This window comes from Magallana gigas, chromosome 4 (assembly GCF_963853765.1).
Source record: "Magallana gigas chromosome 4, xbMagGiga1.1, whole genome shotgun sequence".
NCBI classification, from domain to species: domain Eukaryota; kingdom Metazoa; phylum Mollusca; class Bivalvia; order Ostreida; family Ostreidae; genus Magallana; species Magallana gigas.
In genome coordinates this window covers 27,861,229-27,878,724 of record NC_088856.1, presented here as the reverse complement: position 1 = coordinate 27,878,724, position 17,496 = coordinate 27,861,229, and the positions used below count along the sequence as shown (strand labels likewise).

The 17,496-nt window shown below is 33.0% G+C and overlaps 2 protein-coding genes across 3 annotated transcripts in view; one reads left to right on the top strand and one right to left on the bottom strand.

Moving 5' to 3' along the window:
* The window catches only part of LOC105340065 (aldose reductase-related protein 2), a 56,109-nt gene extending 40,707 nt beyond the window's left edge, over nt 1-15,402 (top strand). The window contains exons 1-10 of one of the 2 annotated variants that reach the window (XM_011445902.4): nt 7,030-7,520; nt 9,136-9,303; nt 9,501-9,617; nt 10,797-10,886; nt 11,204-11,320; nt 11,702-11,814; nt 12,048-12,129; nt 12,376-12,459; nt 14,246-14,334; nt 14,498-15,401. In XM_011445902.4, the coding sequence (XP_011444204.3) occupies nt 7,446-7,520; nt 9,136-9,303; nt 9,501-9,617; nt 10,797-10,886; nt 11,204-11,320; nt 11,702-11,814; nt 12,048-12,129; nt 12,376-12,459; nt 14,246-14,334; nt 14,498-14,528 (966 nt within the window). In that variant the 5' untranslated portion in view covers nt 7,030-7,445 and the 3' untranslated portion in view covers nt 14,529-15,401. Of the gene's footprint in view, nt 1-7,029; nt 7,521-9,135; nt 9,304-9,500; nt 9,618-10,796; nt 10,887-11,203; nt 11,321-11,701; nt 11,815-12,047; nt 12,130-12,375; nt 12,460-14,245; nt 14,335-14,497 lie in introns of those variants that run through there. The other variant, XM_066081875.1, reaches the window with a different exon arrangement.
* Nucleotides 1,418-1,966, bottom strand: Btg1 (B-cell translocation gene 1, anti-proliferative). The gene is given in 1 exon segment (NM_001308892.1): nt 1,418-1,966. A coding segment is annotated over 1 exon segment (549 nt).
* Nucleotides 15,403-17,496: the final 2,094 nt, after the last annotated feature.

Genomic DNA, 17,496 nt, shown 5'->3' with positions numbered 1-17,496 from the left:
ACTGCCAGGCCTTTATTGTTCAATATTGCACAACTTTAAGACCATTTAATTCTGCTTAAGTATTCTTAGGTTCTATATTGTTCAATACTCTTAACAGCTAATAATGCCCAGTGGCTCATTAGCTTCTGTTAATTACCAGTTTGACCTCATTTTTTTTTCTCTCTTCCTTTACTTGAGGGCAGAAAAAAATTAATAGCTTTCCGATGTTTTGTGTATTTTTTTTCTTCTAGTGATTGGCATATGGCGTCTTGGTGGTAATCCTCAGTCTCCATAAGGCAACATATCAGTTCAGATATCATATCCATATTCATATTTCACACTTCACTTTGTTAACTCTTACTATATTAAGGTAACAATTCTTAATAATTCTCAATTTTCACTTTCACAGATCACTGAAATTTTAGTATCAGATTATCAATAACATTGTTTTTTTAACATTTTTTTGTTTTGGACTGATCACTTCCCTCAGATTTTTTTTAATCATTTCCCTTCCAACCGACACATTTTGTTATGTCATAAAATTGGCACTCAAAACTTGTGATTGTCACAAGCCACTCAAAAACACTTGTGTATTATATATCCTTTTTTTTTTTTTTTAAACTAATGAGTATAAATTCTTTTTAGCGTATCACGGTAAAATGCTATCAACATTTCCCTCCAGCTTGTCTGTGTACAACTGACAGACCAAATCACTCCTTTTTCTTTTCTTTAACCAGGAAAACATGACATAAGATCAAGTATATTTTGCAACATATAAATTAATTTATTCTGACATTTTGACATTTTTTTATCGAGTTTTTTTTACCTATTATTTCTTAGAAATTATGCACCTGATAAAAGGAGCAAATATATTTCTATAAAATGCCCCATGGTAACATACATGTATTTGTAATATTCTGTTCATTCATACAAGTTAATATACAAAATACATTCACTATAGAGATCAAAAATGGGACACATATCGGTCATGAAAGACTTAAAAAAATGCTAAATCCACTTTATGGATAAAAGTGGAAATGCACATTAAAATAAACAACCCTAAGGGTCCCATTTCATGGCTGCAGGATTTTACCCGATCTATAGCAAACAATCAGGCGATGTAGACATCGTATATCTCCATTCATGCACATTTTACAAATTTAAAAACGCATCCTTCATAAAAATATTGCCCTTCGCATTAATATCACACACACAAAAATGGAATTATCTGCCTAGCACTACATCAATTTCTACAACACATCTTTTCAAACACTTAACATGTAAAAGAAAAAAAAAATATCTTTTTTTTAAAAATAGAGTTGTTCCCATATTCATAGTCCATTATAACAATAAAATAGGTCGTTATCCGTGAGAAAAATATGTACAGATGACTGGCAGCAAGTTTAAACGATGGAAAACAAACACAACGGCTCTTCAATCAGCTGTACACATAGGCGGCGAATTGCTTGAGACCCATATCCCGTGGAAATTCGCTCATGAACTGTCCTTTGCATGAATTGGCTGAGAAAGACATCATGGACATGGGTGAGGGGGATTCGCTTCCGCTGGACAATGATGAGGATGATGAAGTTGATGACATGGAGGAGGATGAGTTGTCATTGAAAGATGTGTTATCAGACTCGAAAAGCACCCCAATGCTGCCATTTTCTCCTATGCGGTAGGACACGTCGAATGGATCCACCCAAATTGTGAGTTCTTTAGGAATGATGGAAAATATGACGGTCTCGTTTAGGCCACAAGAGTGGCCGGCCTGAAGAAGTAAGGGGTCCATCTTGTGGTTGATACGAATGCATCGATAGCCGCTGCCTTTGTTTGGCTTGGAGGGAAACCAGTGATTCTCGAATTTTGAACTCAATAAATTCTGTAAATTCTCTTTAAAAATATGCACCTGTTGTTCACTTACATGTTTAGAAGTCCGCAAGATGTTTGCGAGGAAGTCTACAGCACTTTTAACTTCGTTTTTCATTGTTCATAGAACGATCGAGTTTCTTTGATGGCGAAATATTTCTTCCGATTTCTTCAGATCTGTTGGGAAATAGGATAAATGAAGTTGATCTTCAGTTATCGTTTGATGAAACCTTTTCAATTTTTTTGGTCTTAAGCTGACTCGGAGCGCTGCGGCCCTTTATTTCTACCAGAACTTTTTCTACGCCTTTCTCTTTGTTCGTTCTTCTCTTCCAGTATGGCGACCAACCTTCTGTGTACATTGGTTTATTAGATTCGTGACGTCAGACTCTGTGACATCACAATCGATAGACCGTCGACCAATGAAAACAGGGGATATAATTATTCGTCTTCCATATATGGAGACCTCTAATTATAGAATGAGACGTCACAACATGCTTTGTTTATTATTCGACTGTGACCGCTATATCCTCTGTTTGACCTATTTTCACGTACGATAAAAACACTGGGAATATGCTAGATCGTATATTAGGTAATTTTTGTGAAATGTACAGATGAGAATTATGAAATGCGATGAACGTATTGACCAATGGTATCTTCTTTTTTATGTTGAAATTTGTCAAAATTTATACTAAATTAAATTAAATGGCTCTGCATGACATGACATCGGGTGATTTTACACACGATACGCAAAACACATACACACACAATAAACATCGCGTCAGAATGAGGCCACCGAAAGGGGTATGGCAGGTGACGTGACAAGTGTCAGACAATTTGGGAGTATCCTGCGATGACCCTATATAATTTAGAATTGAGCTATTTGATCATTTAAAAAATGTTGGCAGTAATGAAAACTTCTTTGCGTGAATTAGTTATTATCATTGTGCAGCGTAAAAAGGATCAAAGATATAAAGATATGGACAAAATTATCAGATTATTATCTGATAATGAAGAATTAAACAAACAAAACATGATTATTGCGATATTTGCTATGTACATGTCAATTTCTTTTGAGAATTCTCCATGTATAACTATATAATGCACATTCAATGATACAGTAAAGACGCTTAATTTATAGTATAATTTCATTATCCGCTTTAATGGAACGAGGAAGCATATATACATATATTTATTGGTTACATATATCAGTGATAATTTTCGTGGAATCCAAATATAAACATAAATTTTCTTTACATAAAAGCAGCCGCAAAATCTTATTGGAATTCTTTGTTGTGAAATGATTAGTTGTAACATTCTTTTCGGCGGCTGATAAAATGTTCCGACAAAAGCCGCACCACCCCTTACAGCTAAATACAATTACACGGTAAAATCCAGGTGTAATCGGTTCCCTTAGAAACACCCGTTAATCTACGCGAAAGCCGCTCGACTAAGCACGATAATGGGGGCAAACAAGTAAACATTGTTCAATCTGCTCAGAGTGGCTATATAGAGCGCGGCGGAGCATCAAAAGAATTATTATGAACAATTGAAGAATAGGTATATAATGAGAGAGAGAGAGAGAGAGAGAGAGAGAGAGAGAGAGAGAGAGAGAGAGAGACTGGCTGTTTGTTTTACTAAAATTGCATGGAGGACACAAACAATTAGAGATATGTAAACATAATTTGTATTATGTATAGATTGTTTATCGTTTTTGTAAAAAAAAAAAAATCCATCGGTTAAAAGAGAGATAACTGGTACCACAGTATGATGAAATGATTTCATAAAACATACAGAGTAATTTTTCTTGGAAATGCACCAACATTTTTCGAGATACGGTGGTTGTTGTAAAACCCATACGATTATGATGCATGAACGGACCTCCTCCTCCCAAAAAATAAAATACACCATCAGGCACGTAGCATCGTTTTTGAAAGGGGGGAGGGGGGGGGGGGAGGAAGCAGGCTCATCAAAAAATCTTGACAAGAAAAAAAAAGAAAAAGAAAAAAAAAATAGAAAAAAATAAATAAATAAATGCATCTTTCCAAAATCTTCAAAATCCTAATCCGTGGTGGAGGGGGAGGGCAGGCGTAGCATACATATTATATAATTTCAATTTCATATTTTCATTCCAATTTTTTACTTACTCTTAAAAAGGGGGGGGGGTAATTCAATTTTTTATATGTAAATTTCTAAAAATATGTCCCCCCCCCCCCGAATGCTACGTGCCTGACCATAACAAACAAAAACATTCCTTTAAAAAAAAAGCGTATACACCCCACCAAAAGCTAGGACAAGAGAGATAACTCGTTGCTTAAAACAAATCTTCGCTGGGTAACGACCCACAGTGTTTTCATATTCACCAGACTGTAAAAGTCTTGTAAGAACTCTGCTTCAAACCGTTTGTCTTTTTTAATAAAGATATTGAGTTCAATTACTGAAGAATTATAAATGTAAAATTCAAACTTGTTTACACAATGAATATAAAGGCAAGTTAATACACATGTACCACTGATGCATATTAATTTTGATTAAAGAAGTCATAGTATGTACTAAAAACGACTCCAACTTGTTAATGAACACCTGTAACTTTGTATTGAAAACTAAATCAAAATTAAGCTTTGCAGTAAAAAGAAACCGATATGTTTCGCCAATTCAGAATTGGCGAAAGAATACGCGGTATATATGAAGGCTCGATCCATTTTTTTCAAAGAAAATAGATTTGGTATTTTTAGCTTAACATTTTTGGACGTCAGGTCATTGTGAAAAGAAATATAAAAGTTTAGTTTTAGAAAATGATAGTTGGAATAATAGTACTATACCTTGACAATTTAGAGCAAAAACAATGCGTGGATTTTCATATAATCGTTTTTGCTACTTTGTAACGTTAAGTATATATTGGACATGTCTAATGATAGCAAACATTGCCCCTCATTTAGAGTGCTAATATTATAGGAATACATGCAATTAAAAATACATACTCTCCGAAAATGTAAAAAAAAAAAGGTTTGCTATAAATGGTAAACGTTTTCCACTGATGGAAGGTGTAATGTATAAAATTAAAATTTTACAATTTGTTTTACAGATTAAAGCTTAAAAATATTACAGATGAAATGTAAAATTCACAGATAGATGAGAAGATGAGTAGATTAAAATGGGAATTATACAGAAAAGAGTCTAAAGTTGACAAATAATGTGCCATTTTTTTTTACGACGTGTGAACTTCAGGTACGTAGCATCGTTTTTACTCATCCAAAAACAATTTAAAAAAAAAATTTAAAATCATAAAAACTCTAATGGGGTGGGGGGATGGGGGAGGGGGGGGGGGAGAGGGTGGGAATGGGTTACATCGTGTACATATAACTTCAATCTCACAGTTAATTTCCTTCTCCTTTGAAGATCATCTTTTAAGTTGCTCCCCAAAAGGGGGAGGGGGCAGCTCCACGTTAATCCATTTTATTACAGGTAAATCAAAGAAAAAATGTTTGCTTCGAGGAAAAGTTTGTAATAAATGAAATATAGAAAGTGTTAATATTCTTATATCATTAATATGGAAAACAAAATAACTTCAATATATGGTGTGTGAACTCTGCTGAAGAAAGTGCGAGGTCCTTGGAAAACAAGGAAGTGCCAAAATTGCACTTAACATACGCTTCCCTAATTGAACATTTTAATTATAAAAAAAAGTCGAATGATTTCAAGACACCGCCCATAGTTTGTGGATTCTACTGATGAAAGTGTGAATATTACAAAACAAAGGAAGGATAAATTATAAAAAAAACCAAAAAAAAAAACCACAAACAAACAAACAAACAAAAAACAAACAAACCAAGAGGGCCAAGGGCCACATAGCTCAGCTATATGCAACAATAGCCATAACTGTGATCAGATAACCTTAATAGCATCAAGTTCAACATGTCTTGACAATTAAATACAGTAGATCTTACACAAAAAGTAAGAAAAAATGCCAGTTTTTATCCACAAATTACCAAGCCCCTTTTGTTGTTTTAGATATTTCTCTTTTTCTATTTAAATCCACCCAACCACTTTTTGTGGTTCCACTTTTCTCCAGCGAATCGTGATCAATCTGCACAATCTCTGCTTTTACAAAAGTTTCAGGTTTATTTGGCTGAATGCTTTTCCAGAAGATGTTTAAATATTCTTCTCTACATCTTCCCATGTATAAATTTAACACCCCCACCCAATTTTGGCCCCAACATACCCCAGGATCATGATTTGAACAAACTTGAATCTACACTACCTGAGGATGCTTCCACAGAATTTGAGTTTTACTGGTCTAATGGTTTTTGAGGAAAAATATGTAAAGATTTTCTCTATATATTCCTATGTAAAATTTGATTTTCCCACTGTGGTCCAACACTACCCCTAGGGACCATGTTTTAACAAACTTGAATTTACACTACCTGAGGATGCTACTACAAAAGTTTGAGCATTTCATACCTAATAGTTTTTGAGAGGAAGATTTTTAAAGATTATCTCTATATATTCCTTTGTAAAACTTGACCCCCCCCCCCCTGCCCCCCCTGGAACCATGATTTGAACAAAATTGAATCTGAACTACCTGACGATGCTTGCGCACAAAGAAGATGGCGAGAAGAAGATGAGAAGAAAATGAAAATGTGAAAAGTTTACAACGACAACGACAGACAGTCAAATCTTGATAAGAAAAGCTTAGGTGAACTAAAAAGCGTCAAAGTTGCAATTGTATACGTATACTAAACCTTTTATAGGAAAAAAAGTTGAATGATTTCAACGCAGCATTAATTTTTAATTTTTTTGCGCATCTTTTATAAGGTTAATGATCGCTGTGTTGATATCATGAAAAGGAATCCTCTTGCGTCAGAAGGCCGTGTTTACGTTCACTTGCTGTAACTTCATCTTGCAATTACATTGCACATGGACTTTATTCAAAGTTAATCTTGTTAAGTACGAGTCCTTCTTTTGAAACCAAAATAAATAAAATACCGCGTTTCCACGAATTCTGTGTTTTTTATTGCCATACATGTAGCTCTACTTTGGTTACTTTTGCGCTGAAGGAAACTCCAAAGTCATATTTGCAGCCAGCGCTATGGCCTGCAGATAATGCGCAAACTGTCCTTTAAACTCTGCTGTAATCGACATTTGACGCCTTTTTAGAGACCATTGATAAATCAAAAAATAAATCCGGCAGTTATGCATTTTGCAGTGATAATCAAATAACTCATTATCAGAATAATAATCATTCCTTTGACATTATTGTTACATGTAGTGTTTGCTTCAGATTCAAAATTGAAATATCATGTCTATTGACAAAGATTTAAAAATGTCTCTTATAAACGAACCAAACTTTCCAAGATATTATTTTCGACCATTAGGTAATATGTTGACAACTTTCTACAACTTTCTATAGGGCAACCGGAACACACATCATTAGTTACATGACTGTGGGGTTTCGTTGCATTCCGGGATGAAATGTACATTACCGGAACCAAAAACATGCGATTCATAAACATAGTCTAGATAAAAACCCAGAGAATTCCAAATCAAAACATTTTGGATCTACCTACACACCAAAAAAATCCTACACAATCGGTTGAACAATGGATGGTTCTTTAAGCTCTGTAAAGCTATCCAATGGGTTACATATGCCATCCGTAGGGCTAGGAACATGGCAGGTAAGTATATTCACGCGATGTCAATGAAATGAAATTTCATTGAGTTGTATTTTTTTTGGGGGTGGGGGGGTGGGGGTGGGGGTCTGCTAATATTAAGTTAAATTCTTCAGTGTCAATGCCTGTTGTATCTCTACAAATCAAATTTGTAACATATACGTATAGTCCAATACAGTTCATCATTGACGCGAATGACGTAAGCGGGGTTGCATGCATGTGTTGATACGAATTGAAAATAACGTAAGAATGTCAATAATTTAATATTTAATTGAACCATATCTGAAAATTATATAAATATAAGTATTAAAGAATTATTCTTTGAATATTATGAAATGATCGGATACGATCGGACGTGACCAAATCCATTGCAAAGCTTTTTTTTTTTTTGACTTTTTCACACATACCGTATTTAATCGACTCATAATACTATTTAAATGAATGCCTTTTTATTTTTTAAATATTACATTATATGCGGGGTCTCCAATGAGTAGCTTATTTATCTTTGATAAATAAACATGCTATATACTATTCTTTTAGTGATATTTCACGCAAATATATATGCTGATCAAGACAGGCTACGCATGTTTACAACTGGTAAATACCGGTTTACTGATTTTAAGATCCTTCAGCATTGTCTATACAGCGGTCATTATCCCTATGAATTTTCTTCACGCATGATTGCATTGTAAACTGTAAAAGCATTTATATAATTTTTTTTCCAGTTCCCACTGAGCTTCAAAATGCATTTAAAGCGATAATAAAACTAAATTAATAAAATCATTTAAAAAAATTACACAATTCTAAATAGGCAATTTATAATCAAGACTTTGCTGTGAATAGAAACTGTGTACAGGGAAATATTCGCCTCCATTTTATTTTCGCTCCTTTCGCCCTTTGTTGTCAGCAGGCGAATTTAAGACTGGACGAATTTCAATGACATAATGCCTCTCTTTAAACACAAATTTGTCTAAGCAAATTCAAGACTTATGCAAGTGATGCATGAAGGGCGAAAATAAACGGGGCGAAAATAACCCTGTTTACAGTAGATGAAGAAATGTGAATATAATTGTTTTGTAACAAATCAACAATTTAAGTAGTCTTAGTATTTTTGTTTGTTTAAAAAAGCATCTATAAATTTTGTGCTGATTTTAACAAAAAGTTTATCGAGAATATAATTAAAGCCATTGTTCTAGTACACGTTCATGTGATATTGGGTATTAGTCATATTTTAACAAGAAATTGAAATAAAATAAGAACATTCAGAAGGACTGATGTTTATTTCATTATTATAATACTAGAATAATAGAAATATTGAATTTTTATGCACGTTGATTGAAACGTAGTTGGTAAATTAATTAAAAATTGACGGTTCTGAGCCAATAATTTTTTTTAATGTTAGAAGTAATTTTTAAAAACACTTTTAATTTTTTTCAATTACTCTGGTCTGAAGAATTTTGCTTAAATCGGGGTCCGTTTTTATGGAATACTATTTCAGAAAAGTTAATGTAAGGAACCATCTCTGGAAAACTTTCATCATTGACGATGTTTATCAATATGTAAATATCACTATATCGACGACGAATATAAGTACTTTTCTATATGAGACTACTTTTGACAGAGCCCGAAGGACGAGTTGAAAGTTGCGGTCCGTGCGGCCCTGGACGCTGGATACCGACACATAGACACCGCCTACAGCTACTTGAATGAAGACGCCATCGGAGAGGTCCTACAGGAATATATCAAGAGTGGAAAAGTGAAGAGAGAAGATTTGTTTATCGTTACCAAGGTTATTTACGAGGGACTCTGCGTTGATTCAAAATGACAAACTGTGTTTAATGAAAAATTTAAAAGTGAAAAACCAAGTCTATTTAAAGATATAACTCTTTTTGTAATGTGGGGGAGGGGGGGGGCAATAAGTACTTGTATATGACATATTGATGATCCGGATTGATGTCTAAAACAGTTTGCATTCTTTTTAATAAGTTAGCAATGATTCATATGGAACCAGCGCTGGTCAAGAGGTCCATTGAGATGAGTCTGAAGAAGCTACAGCTGGACTATGTGGACCTCTACCTAATCCACTTTCCTGTGCAGTTCGCTGTAAATAAATTTCACTAAGATGATTGTCATATATTTACTATATATGTACGTATGGTTATTAGCAATATCCACAAGACAAAACAGATAAGACATATTTGTGATAATGTTTAGTGTGTTTAATAAAAAAATCGGCATTTATCAATAAGTTTGTAAAAAAAAAAGTATTCCATGCGATTTCATTTGCAGCTCAAATACCTTTTATTTTCAATCTGCATTTCTTATTTCTACGTTGTGATACACCTACAATTTAGCTCAACAGTATTTTTTCGTTCGTTTTTGCGTCCACTTATAATACCAAAGAGGCTCGATGAGGACGCCCTGGCGTCAAAATGTAAAGCTTTTCGGAAAAATCTGTGAGAATTCTTTCTTTGATAATAAATTATCGAATCACAATTAAAACCAAAATTAAAACACACAAGCTCGATAAATGTATTTATAAAGCAAATGTAATGACATTGCATGGACTTAGCAAATGATAAAAATAATGTTTGCGCTTTAACAGTGAAGCAAGCGAGAGACGTAGATATCCAAGCTTTAACAGCAATTAAAAGAAATATATCATAAGGGTCTGTCCATAGATATATGTGACCTTTAGTCCAAATAACAAGTTTTAGGACGAATTCAGTGTTTTAGGCATTTATCTTTCTTATACGTTGTTTAATGTAGATGCGTAAAAATTGATATACAATGCTTAGCAAAAATTATAGTATATTTTTGAAAAGACAAGATATGTTGAAAAGTTTAATGGTCATAGGATTGAAATAATTTATCTCGATTAACTTTATCACCTCAGCCACACAGCTGATCTTAAAATGTTTATTGTTGTCGGATGTTGTGGCCGACTTTAAAACATTTATTCAGTTTTCTGAAACTGCTAAGCCAAACTAGACTTTTGCAGTGCATCATCCACAGCTAAAAAGAAGAAAATAGTCAATTTTAAATCAGAAATTGACGCGATCTTGAAAATAAACAAACTGTTATACTTACTGAAAAAAAAATTAGAATGAACTGAATCAAATTTTTAATCATACAATTTTCAAAATAACTTGAAAAGAAACAAGTAAAGTTGACGGCTAAAATCCATCCTCAGTATATCATCACCTTTAACCACAAGGTTATGAAATTCCAAATGATCAATCTGTTTATGAAATGCATTTCTCTGGATTTCTTTTTTTCCAGTATGAAGGCGATGATGAGAAAGTATTTCCTGTTACAGAGGCAGGTGGATGGAAGGCAGCAGAGAAGACAGATCTGATAGGAACGTGGAAAGTTTGTGTTTTTTTGCAGTATTTTATCTCCTAGATTTAAGACTGTAACCAAAACATCTACGAATATCTTGGAAATCCTTCATCAAAATTGCCCCCTTCCATTATATTAAGAAATACACTCCTCTAATGAAAAAGGCGCATGTTCGTTTTGAATGATCTTTTAAAAAACTTGCAAAAAATTATTTACTCGATTTTCCGGACAAATTTTTTGGTTGTGATATTTGAAAATGATTGAAACATGTTTGCTGATCAATAAAATATATTTAACTAAACTAGGGATTACCATCTTTTTAAAAAAAAATTATTTTCATATTGTAGGCTATGGAAGAACTGGTCGACTTAGGGTTAACGAAATCTCTCGGTCTGTCCAACTGTAGTATTTCACAGGTTGAAAGGATTTGTAAGATCTCCAAACACAAACCAGTCAGTAATCAGGTAATAATAGATACACTGTTAACTTTGATGAACAAAGAAAATATCTATATCGAGGAAATTTGACATGACATGAAAATATTGTAACACATTCGAAATTGCCCTTATATTACACTTTCTTTAAAAAAACAGTGTACATGTTAAACGTACACAGATTATAACAATTGTAGTCACTTTGTTAAAATATCTAAAAAAAATTTACCATCTTTGCTCTAAAGATCATTATTTCGTGACTTATAGTTTTTGTGTGAATATATTAACTTAAGATCAGTCATTTTAACAGGTGTTCTACATTCATTAGAATGTAAAGTTACTTCATCAACACAATTCACAAATTTGACCTCTCTAAAATATAATTAAAATTCAAGGACATTTTTCTTGCAGGTGGAATGTCACATCTATCTTCCACAGAATGAGCTCTTTGATGCTTGTAAAAAGCTTGGTTTGGCAGTTACAGCTTATGCACCATTTGGCTCGCCAGGAAGATTTGAACAATTGTATGTATTACTAGTATATAAGTATTTTTTTCCTATTTTCAGGCATAATTTATGTGATAAAGACTATGAATTTTATTACAAAGAGTATTAAACATACTAGTAATTAAAAAAACTATTATCATATCTGCTCAAAAATACATATCTAACAGTACAATAATATGTTAAATGGTTTTTCTGTTGATGTTTTATTAAAAAAATATCCTAATAACAGTATATTTTTGATAAATCTAAAGGAGAGAAATAGATGCACCTGTTGTCCTAGAGGATCCAGTGATTACCAAAATTGCCAAGAGATACAGCAAATCTCCTGCACATGTTAGTAAAAAACATATATTTAAATTACGTTAAAGTTATTACCGGTATTATACTTTCAAAATTAACAATAAAAATTTTACTTCAAAATTAACACTGAAATAGCGTTTTTTTAGTAGAAATTTTCAATTTGGAGAAAAAGACACATTTTAGTAAGACTAATATTTCTAAGATGTGTACCAAACAAGCAAATGTAATCCGACTTAAGTCTTTCTACTTTTATTCATACATAATATGTGTTCTTTTTAGATACTGCTTCGTAATCTTCTTCAAAGAGGCATAATTGTGATTCCAAAGAGTGTGACCCCTCACAGAATTCGCAGTAACATTCAGGTATATTAATATCGTCTTAAAATTTTGAAAAGGATGTTCTTCTAGAGTAAAATAGTAATTTGTTTTTGTTTCCTGCTAAACCAACTAGCTGTTTTTTTCGCAAGTGAATATTGAGCATCTCGTATATGCAAAGGAGACTTAAAATGGCTGTCCTAAATATGAGATGAGGAGTAGATAATTTTAAAAGGAATAAAAGCTCCAGATATAAATAATTATCGACATACCATGATACATGTATTAGCGGTATCCACATGTCTCATATACATTTAGTTGCCCGGATCAAAATACGTAAGGTTATTTGGGTTATTATCAATAGTATACGCTTTCCTAGATACGTAAATATAAATATAATATAATAGCATTTTGTATACACAGAAAGTGATTTTCTATTGCGAATTGTTGTAAGCATTGTGAAAAGTTATCTTTGCCACGTGGATGACTGGGAAAAGATAAACGAAACATCTTTTCCCCCTAATTTTGATGAGACTGTGGTTACTTTTAGGTATTATTTCTTTACCTCCAAAGATTGAAGAGTGTATATATGGAGCTGGTCTGTGACATCATATATATATATGTATAATTTGTATATTAAATGACAGCACTAGCGTCTTTGATTGGTATACGTGTTTAGAGTGAATGATCGTATGAGAGTTTAATATCTGTAACGTGGACAATGACAAGACTGGACAATAGGGTCACATGACTAACTCTGCATGCACCCTTCCCCGCCAAAATCTTATACCGGACTGGCACTCTCCGCCAAGCCCTTGAACGGGTCAGAACTATAGCTGTATAGCAATATGCTTAAGCATAAGGATTGTTTGTCCCGGTAAGACTTAATGTAATAAATTAAAGTCATTCTAAATTGTAATATAACTGTTTCATTTCGTTTTCTAATGTGTATGTTTGTCTGTGTCTAATTGTCTTGTCATTTGTGTCTATTCTGTGTTATTCGTTTAATTACGAAATTTCAGGTTTATTATGTATTAATAAATATATAACAACGACCCAAGCTTGGCTTATTTCGACCACTGGCTACATATATATATATATATATATATATATATTTATATATATATATATATATATATATATATATATATATATATATATATATATATATATATATATATATATATATATATATATATATATCAACAGTTAAGTTAGGTCTATGAGACTGCGATCGATTATATGAGGGAAATTGGCCTGTACAGATGTTAATAATTAATAAGTTTTTTTGTTGGAACAACATGCCGCTATCCTGTCTTGTTCAGTTTTCATATAATCATATTAAATCACGGTTGAGTACCATTACAATTATTATTGTTTTAGTTTATTTCAATGCGCTGTTTTTTTTTTTTGTTTTTTTTTTTTGGGGGGGGGGGTTACATAGCAAATTCATTTGTTCATATGCACATCATGTTATTACGATCCGAATAGATGATTCTTTCAGACGGAACATCTAGAAAGTTTCATATGCAAACTTCGATAAACATTTGTCGATCACATTGTTCTTTTTACAAAACCTTATATTTTATAGCTGCAAAGTTGTAGTTACTCATTAGTTAAGTTTGAGTTTGATTATGCTAGTATGGACTAGTAATTTTCCACATACATGTAGCCCCTGTAAATATACATTGTTTTAAAGAATTTGTGATTATTGTTTTTTTATGACATGATTTGTGTACAAATTGAATTTCCTTTCTTTATCTCTTCCAGTGTTTGTCATTTGGAAATATGTGACTTATGAAATCATGATATATACAACGATTAACTGTTTCAGGTGTTTGATTTTTCTCTTACAAAAGAAGAAATGGAAGACATTGCAGGTATTAAAACAAAAAGACGTCTATTTGCCGCTGTTGGATTAATGTAAGTTCAGTTTATTTAATATCCTAAAATATATAAAATGTAATATAATAAATGTACTATTCAAATATATTTAATTATATTACATAAAGGGATAAAACTTTGATAATCAGGTATAATTTAACAATGTTTTACAATAATTTTAATATCTTTATCGTATTTATAGGTTTCCAAATCACCCAGAGAGACCCTGGTGAAAAATTATAGCATAAAAAAAGAAAGTTCGGAATTCTTTATTACGTATTTGTATTTGTACGTATTACAACCGTTGCACAATCCAATTCTAGATCGATCTCAAAATGACATAGTGCCTCAAAAAGCATTTCACTTTCGCTTCCGGCAGAGAAATGAACAGAAATGAGTACAGAGAAATGAACAGAAATGAGTACAGAGAAATGAACAGAAATGAGAACTGCTATAGAGATTTTGAATTTCCTGGGCTTTTGACAAATTCTGACGTATTCTTTCACAACGTCCAAGGTAATTCAAAGTTTTCTTGCTGAGCCAAACATATATGTACATGCATATGCCATACCGTCTTTAAAATTTCATCATTTAAATGAAATATGTATATAAACATTGTGTAAAAATATATTTTTGGCCTTGTAAATAAGTGGTTTTTGCATCATGATGTTCATTTACATAATTTCCTTTTATAAAGATATGTTTTTGTATCCAATATTGTTGTTGAATTTCAGTGGAATCGCTGTAGAGTTTTTAAAAAAATTATTTCTGTTACAAGAGACTTCTGAACATTTAACATTACAGGTTTAAAAAGCAGTTCTTTCACATTTTATTTAAAATCCGTAAGAGTTCATTTTGAAAAGATAATAGTATGTAAGTTACTTTTAATTAGTTCCAAATGATTTTGTATTCTTACATGTGTATATAATAAAATATGTTCAAGTCAACTGAATGGGGCTTATTTGTTACCATTTGGATGTTGGATTGAGCAGAGAACCATTGATTTTATGCTGGCTTGGAAAGCACGAACACACATTTTCGTACCTCTTTCATGCTTCAGTCCTTCTTGGTTATTTTTATGTCAGACAACACGTTCCTCGAGTATCTTTTTTGTTCTCCTCGTAATAAAGAGTTGCAATAAAATCATTGTTATTTATAAACACTTTTCAAATGATTAAAATTTCACTTCTTGCTATATATATATATTATATAAACACTTTTTCATATCACCAATTCAAGTGTATTTTCAAGAAGATTATATACGATATTACAAACTCCAGTATTTTGCAGAAATGCCTGATAAGGTATCCCATTTTTTGCAAGAAAACATGTTAAAGTAGTAGAAAATCAAAAACAAATTCCTAGAAAAAAAATTGAGGAACGTGTCGTCTGACCTTAAGAGGTATCCTCGGAATAACGTAGATACTTGTTGATCCTCACAACCGATAATTTCCCCTTCATACATTTCGGTGTTTTTTAGGAGTGTCTTCTCCAAGGAAAGGACACCGCTTTTTCTTCATCCTCTTTTATAGGCAATGCCTGTTTTTTAACCCTACCAATATTATCCTTTTCCCTTTTTTCATCACAATATCAAACGTGTTTCGAATCTGCAAAAATATCTCATCAGAGAGAAACCTGATATTATATCCCATGGTGGACATATATAGTTGTAAACAAATAACGAAACTGTACATTGTGTCCGTGGGTATTCGGACCAGATTTACAAAACAAAACATAGAGTAGTTTAACTCATCTTTTGTCAAGTGTTTAAGATCTACGAGAAAAGGACCTACACTTCTACATGGTTTGTAGAGATTTGGTTGCGAGTTTTTGGACACTCTTAAAATGTGTCAACAGCACACCGTATTTTAGACATAGTTGATAGTGCGAACCTGAAGAAATGACAAAAAGTTGTCATTATACTATCACAAAAAATTAACACATTTGTTTAAATTATACCGGGTATAGATATTCTAATATCGTACGATAACGCTTAAAAACTTGTTTGAATATAAAAATACATGACAATTTAAAACATAACTGTTTCACTTGTAGATGAGAAATCTCCTTGTCTGTTTTTGGCTCGTGGATTTTAGCCTCCCTGCCATTAAAACAAGTAACTTTGTCACAATCAATAGATTTATTCATGGATACATTTTTCTGTAGGGTACCTCTGTTTTTTTATTTATGTTTATATCCTTTTTGGTGAATTTTGTCACTTCGGGTATTGGTCAATAATGGACTATACTCGGGCTGTTCTATTTGTTTTCTATGATACTAAAAATACCCATGTTGTTGGTCAGTGAGCCGGGGTCCATTAGCACGCACTGCAGTGGTAGCACGATGTGTAGTTGAGCGTATTTTTTGGGGGTAACCAATCTCCATTAGGGGTTCTAGCAAGGTTCCAGCAATGTCACAGTGATGATCCAGCAATAGTCACCAGTGTTCCGGTATTTAACATCTTACCACCCGTGTAACCCCCTCTGTGTATTCACATATACGCTGGAAGCCAGTGGACGGAAGCCGTAATCTTAGGACGTGGAACCCAAAGAGGAATTATTAGAGGAACATTGGAGGGACACTGCAGACAAAAGTACATCCAAAGGAGGCCATGCTGAATAAACATTTTTCAGTTTTCAAAATTTGTAAATTTTATGATTTTATATATAGAGATAAAGATTGTATCTACTTATTGATGTTTCTTATCGCTCGACTGATCGAACACATGACGGCTGTCGTGTCAAACTTGTCGTTAGAACACTAGGGTGCATACACCTCTCTTTATGACGATATCAGCATTTTTGTTCGACTTAACTTGTTCTAACCTAAGTATATCCGATATAAAGTTATAAGTATCCTACCCGCTCTCAGTATCGGTCTTATAATTACGCTGGGTCAGAAATATCTCGTCATTACTGCTTGACGGAATCAGATTTTCATGTGCAAGCGGAATATTTATAGTAATAGTGTGTTCGAATGGCCTCTCCATTCCTTTTCCACCGCAAATATCAAGTAAACCGCTCTGCATTTTACAACTGTACATTCAAATACAACAAGGGGTGCAGCAAAGGTGGATTTTAAGCGGGTCAATGTACTCGTAGAGTCCGCTCCTTAAAAGTAATGGGCCTCGGTCTTTTCGGGGCCTCGGCGCCATTTCTTTAAAGAAATGGAGTGCTTCTCGTACAATACCCCTTACTTCCT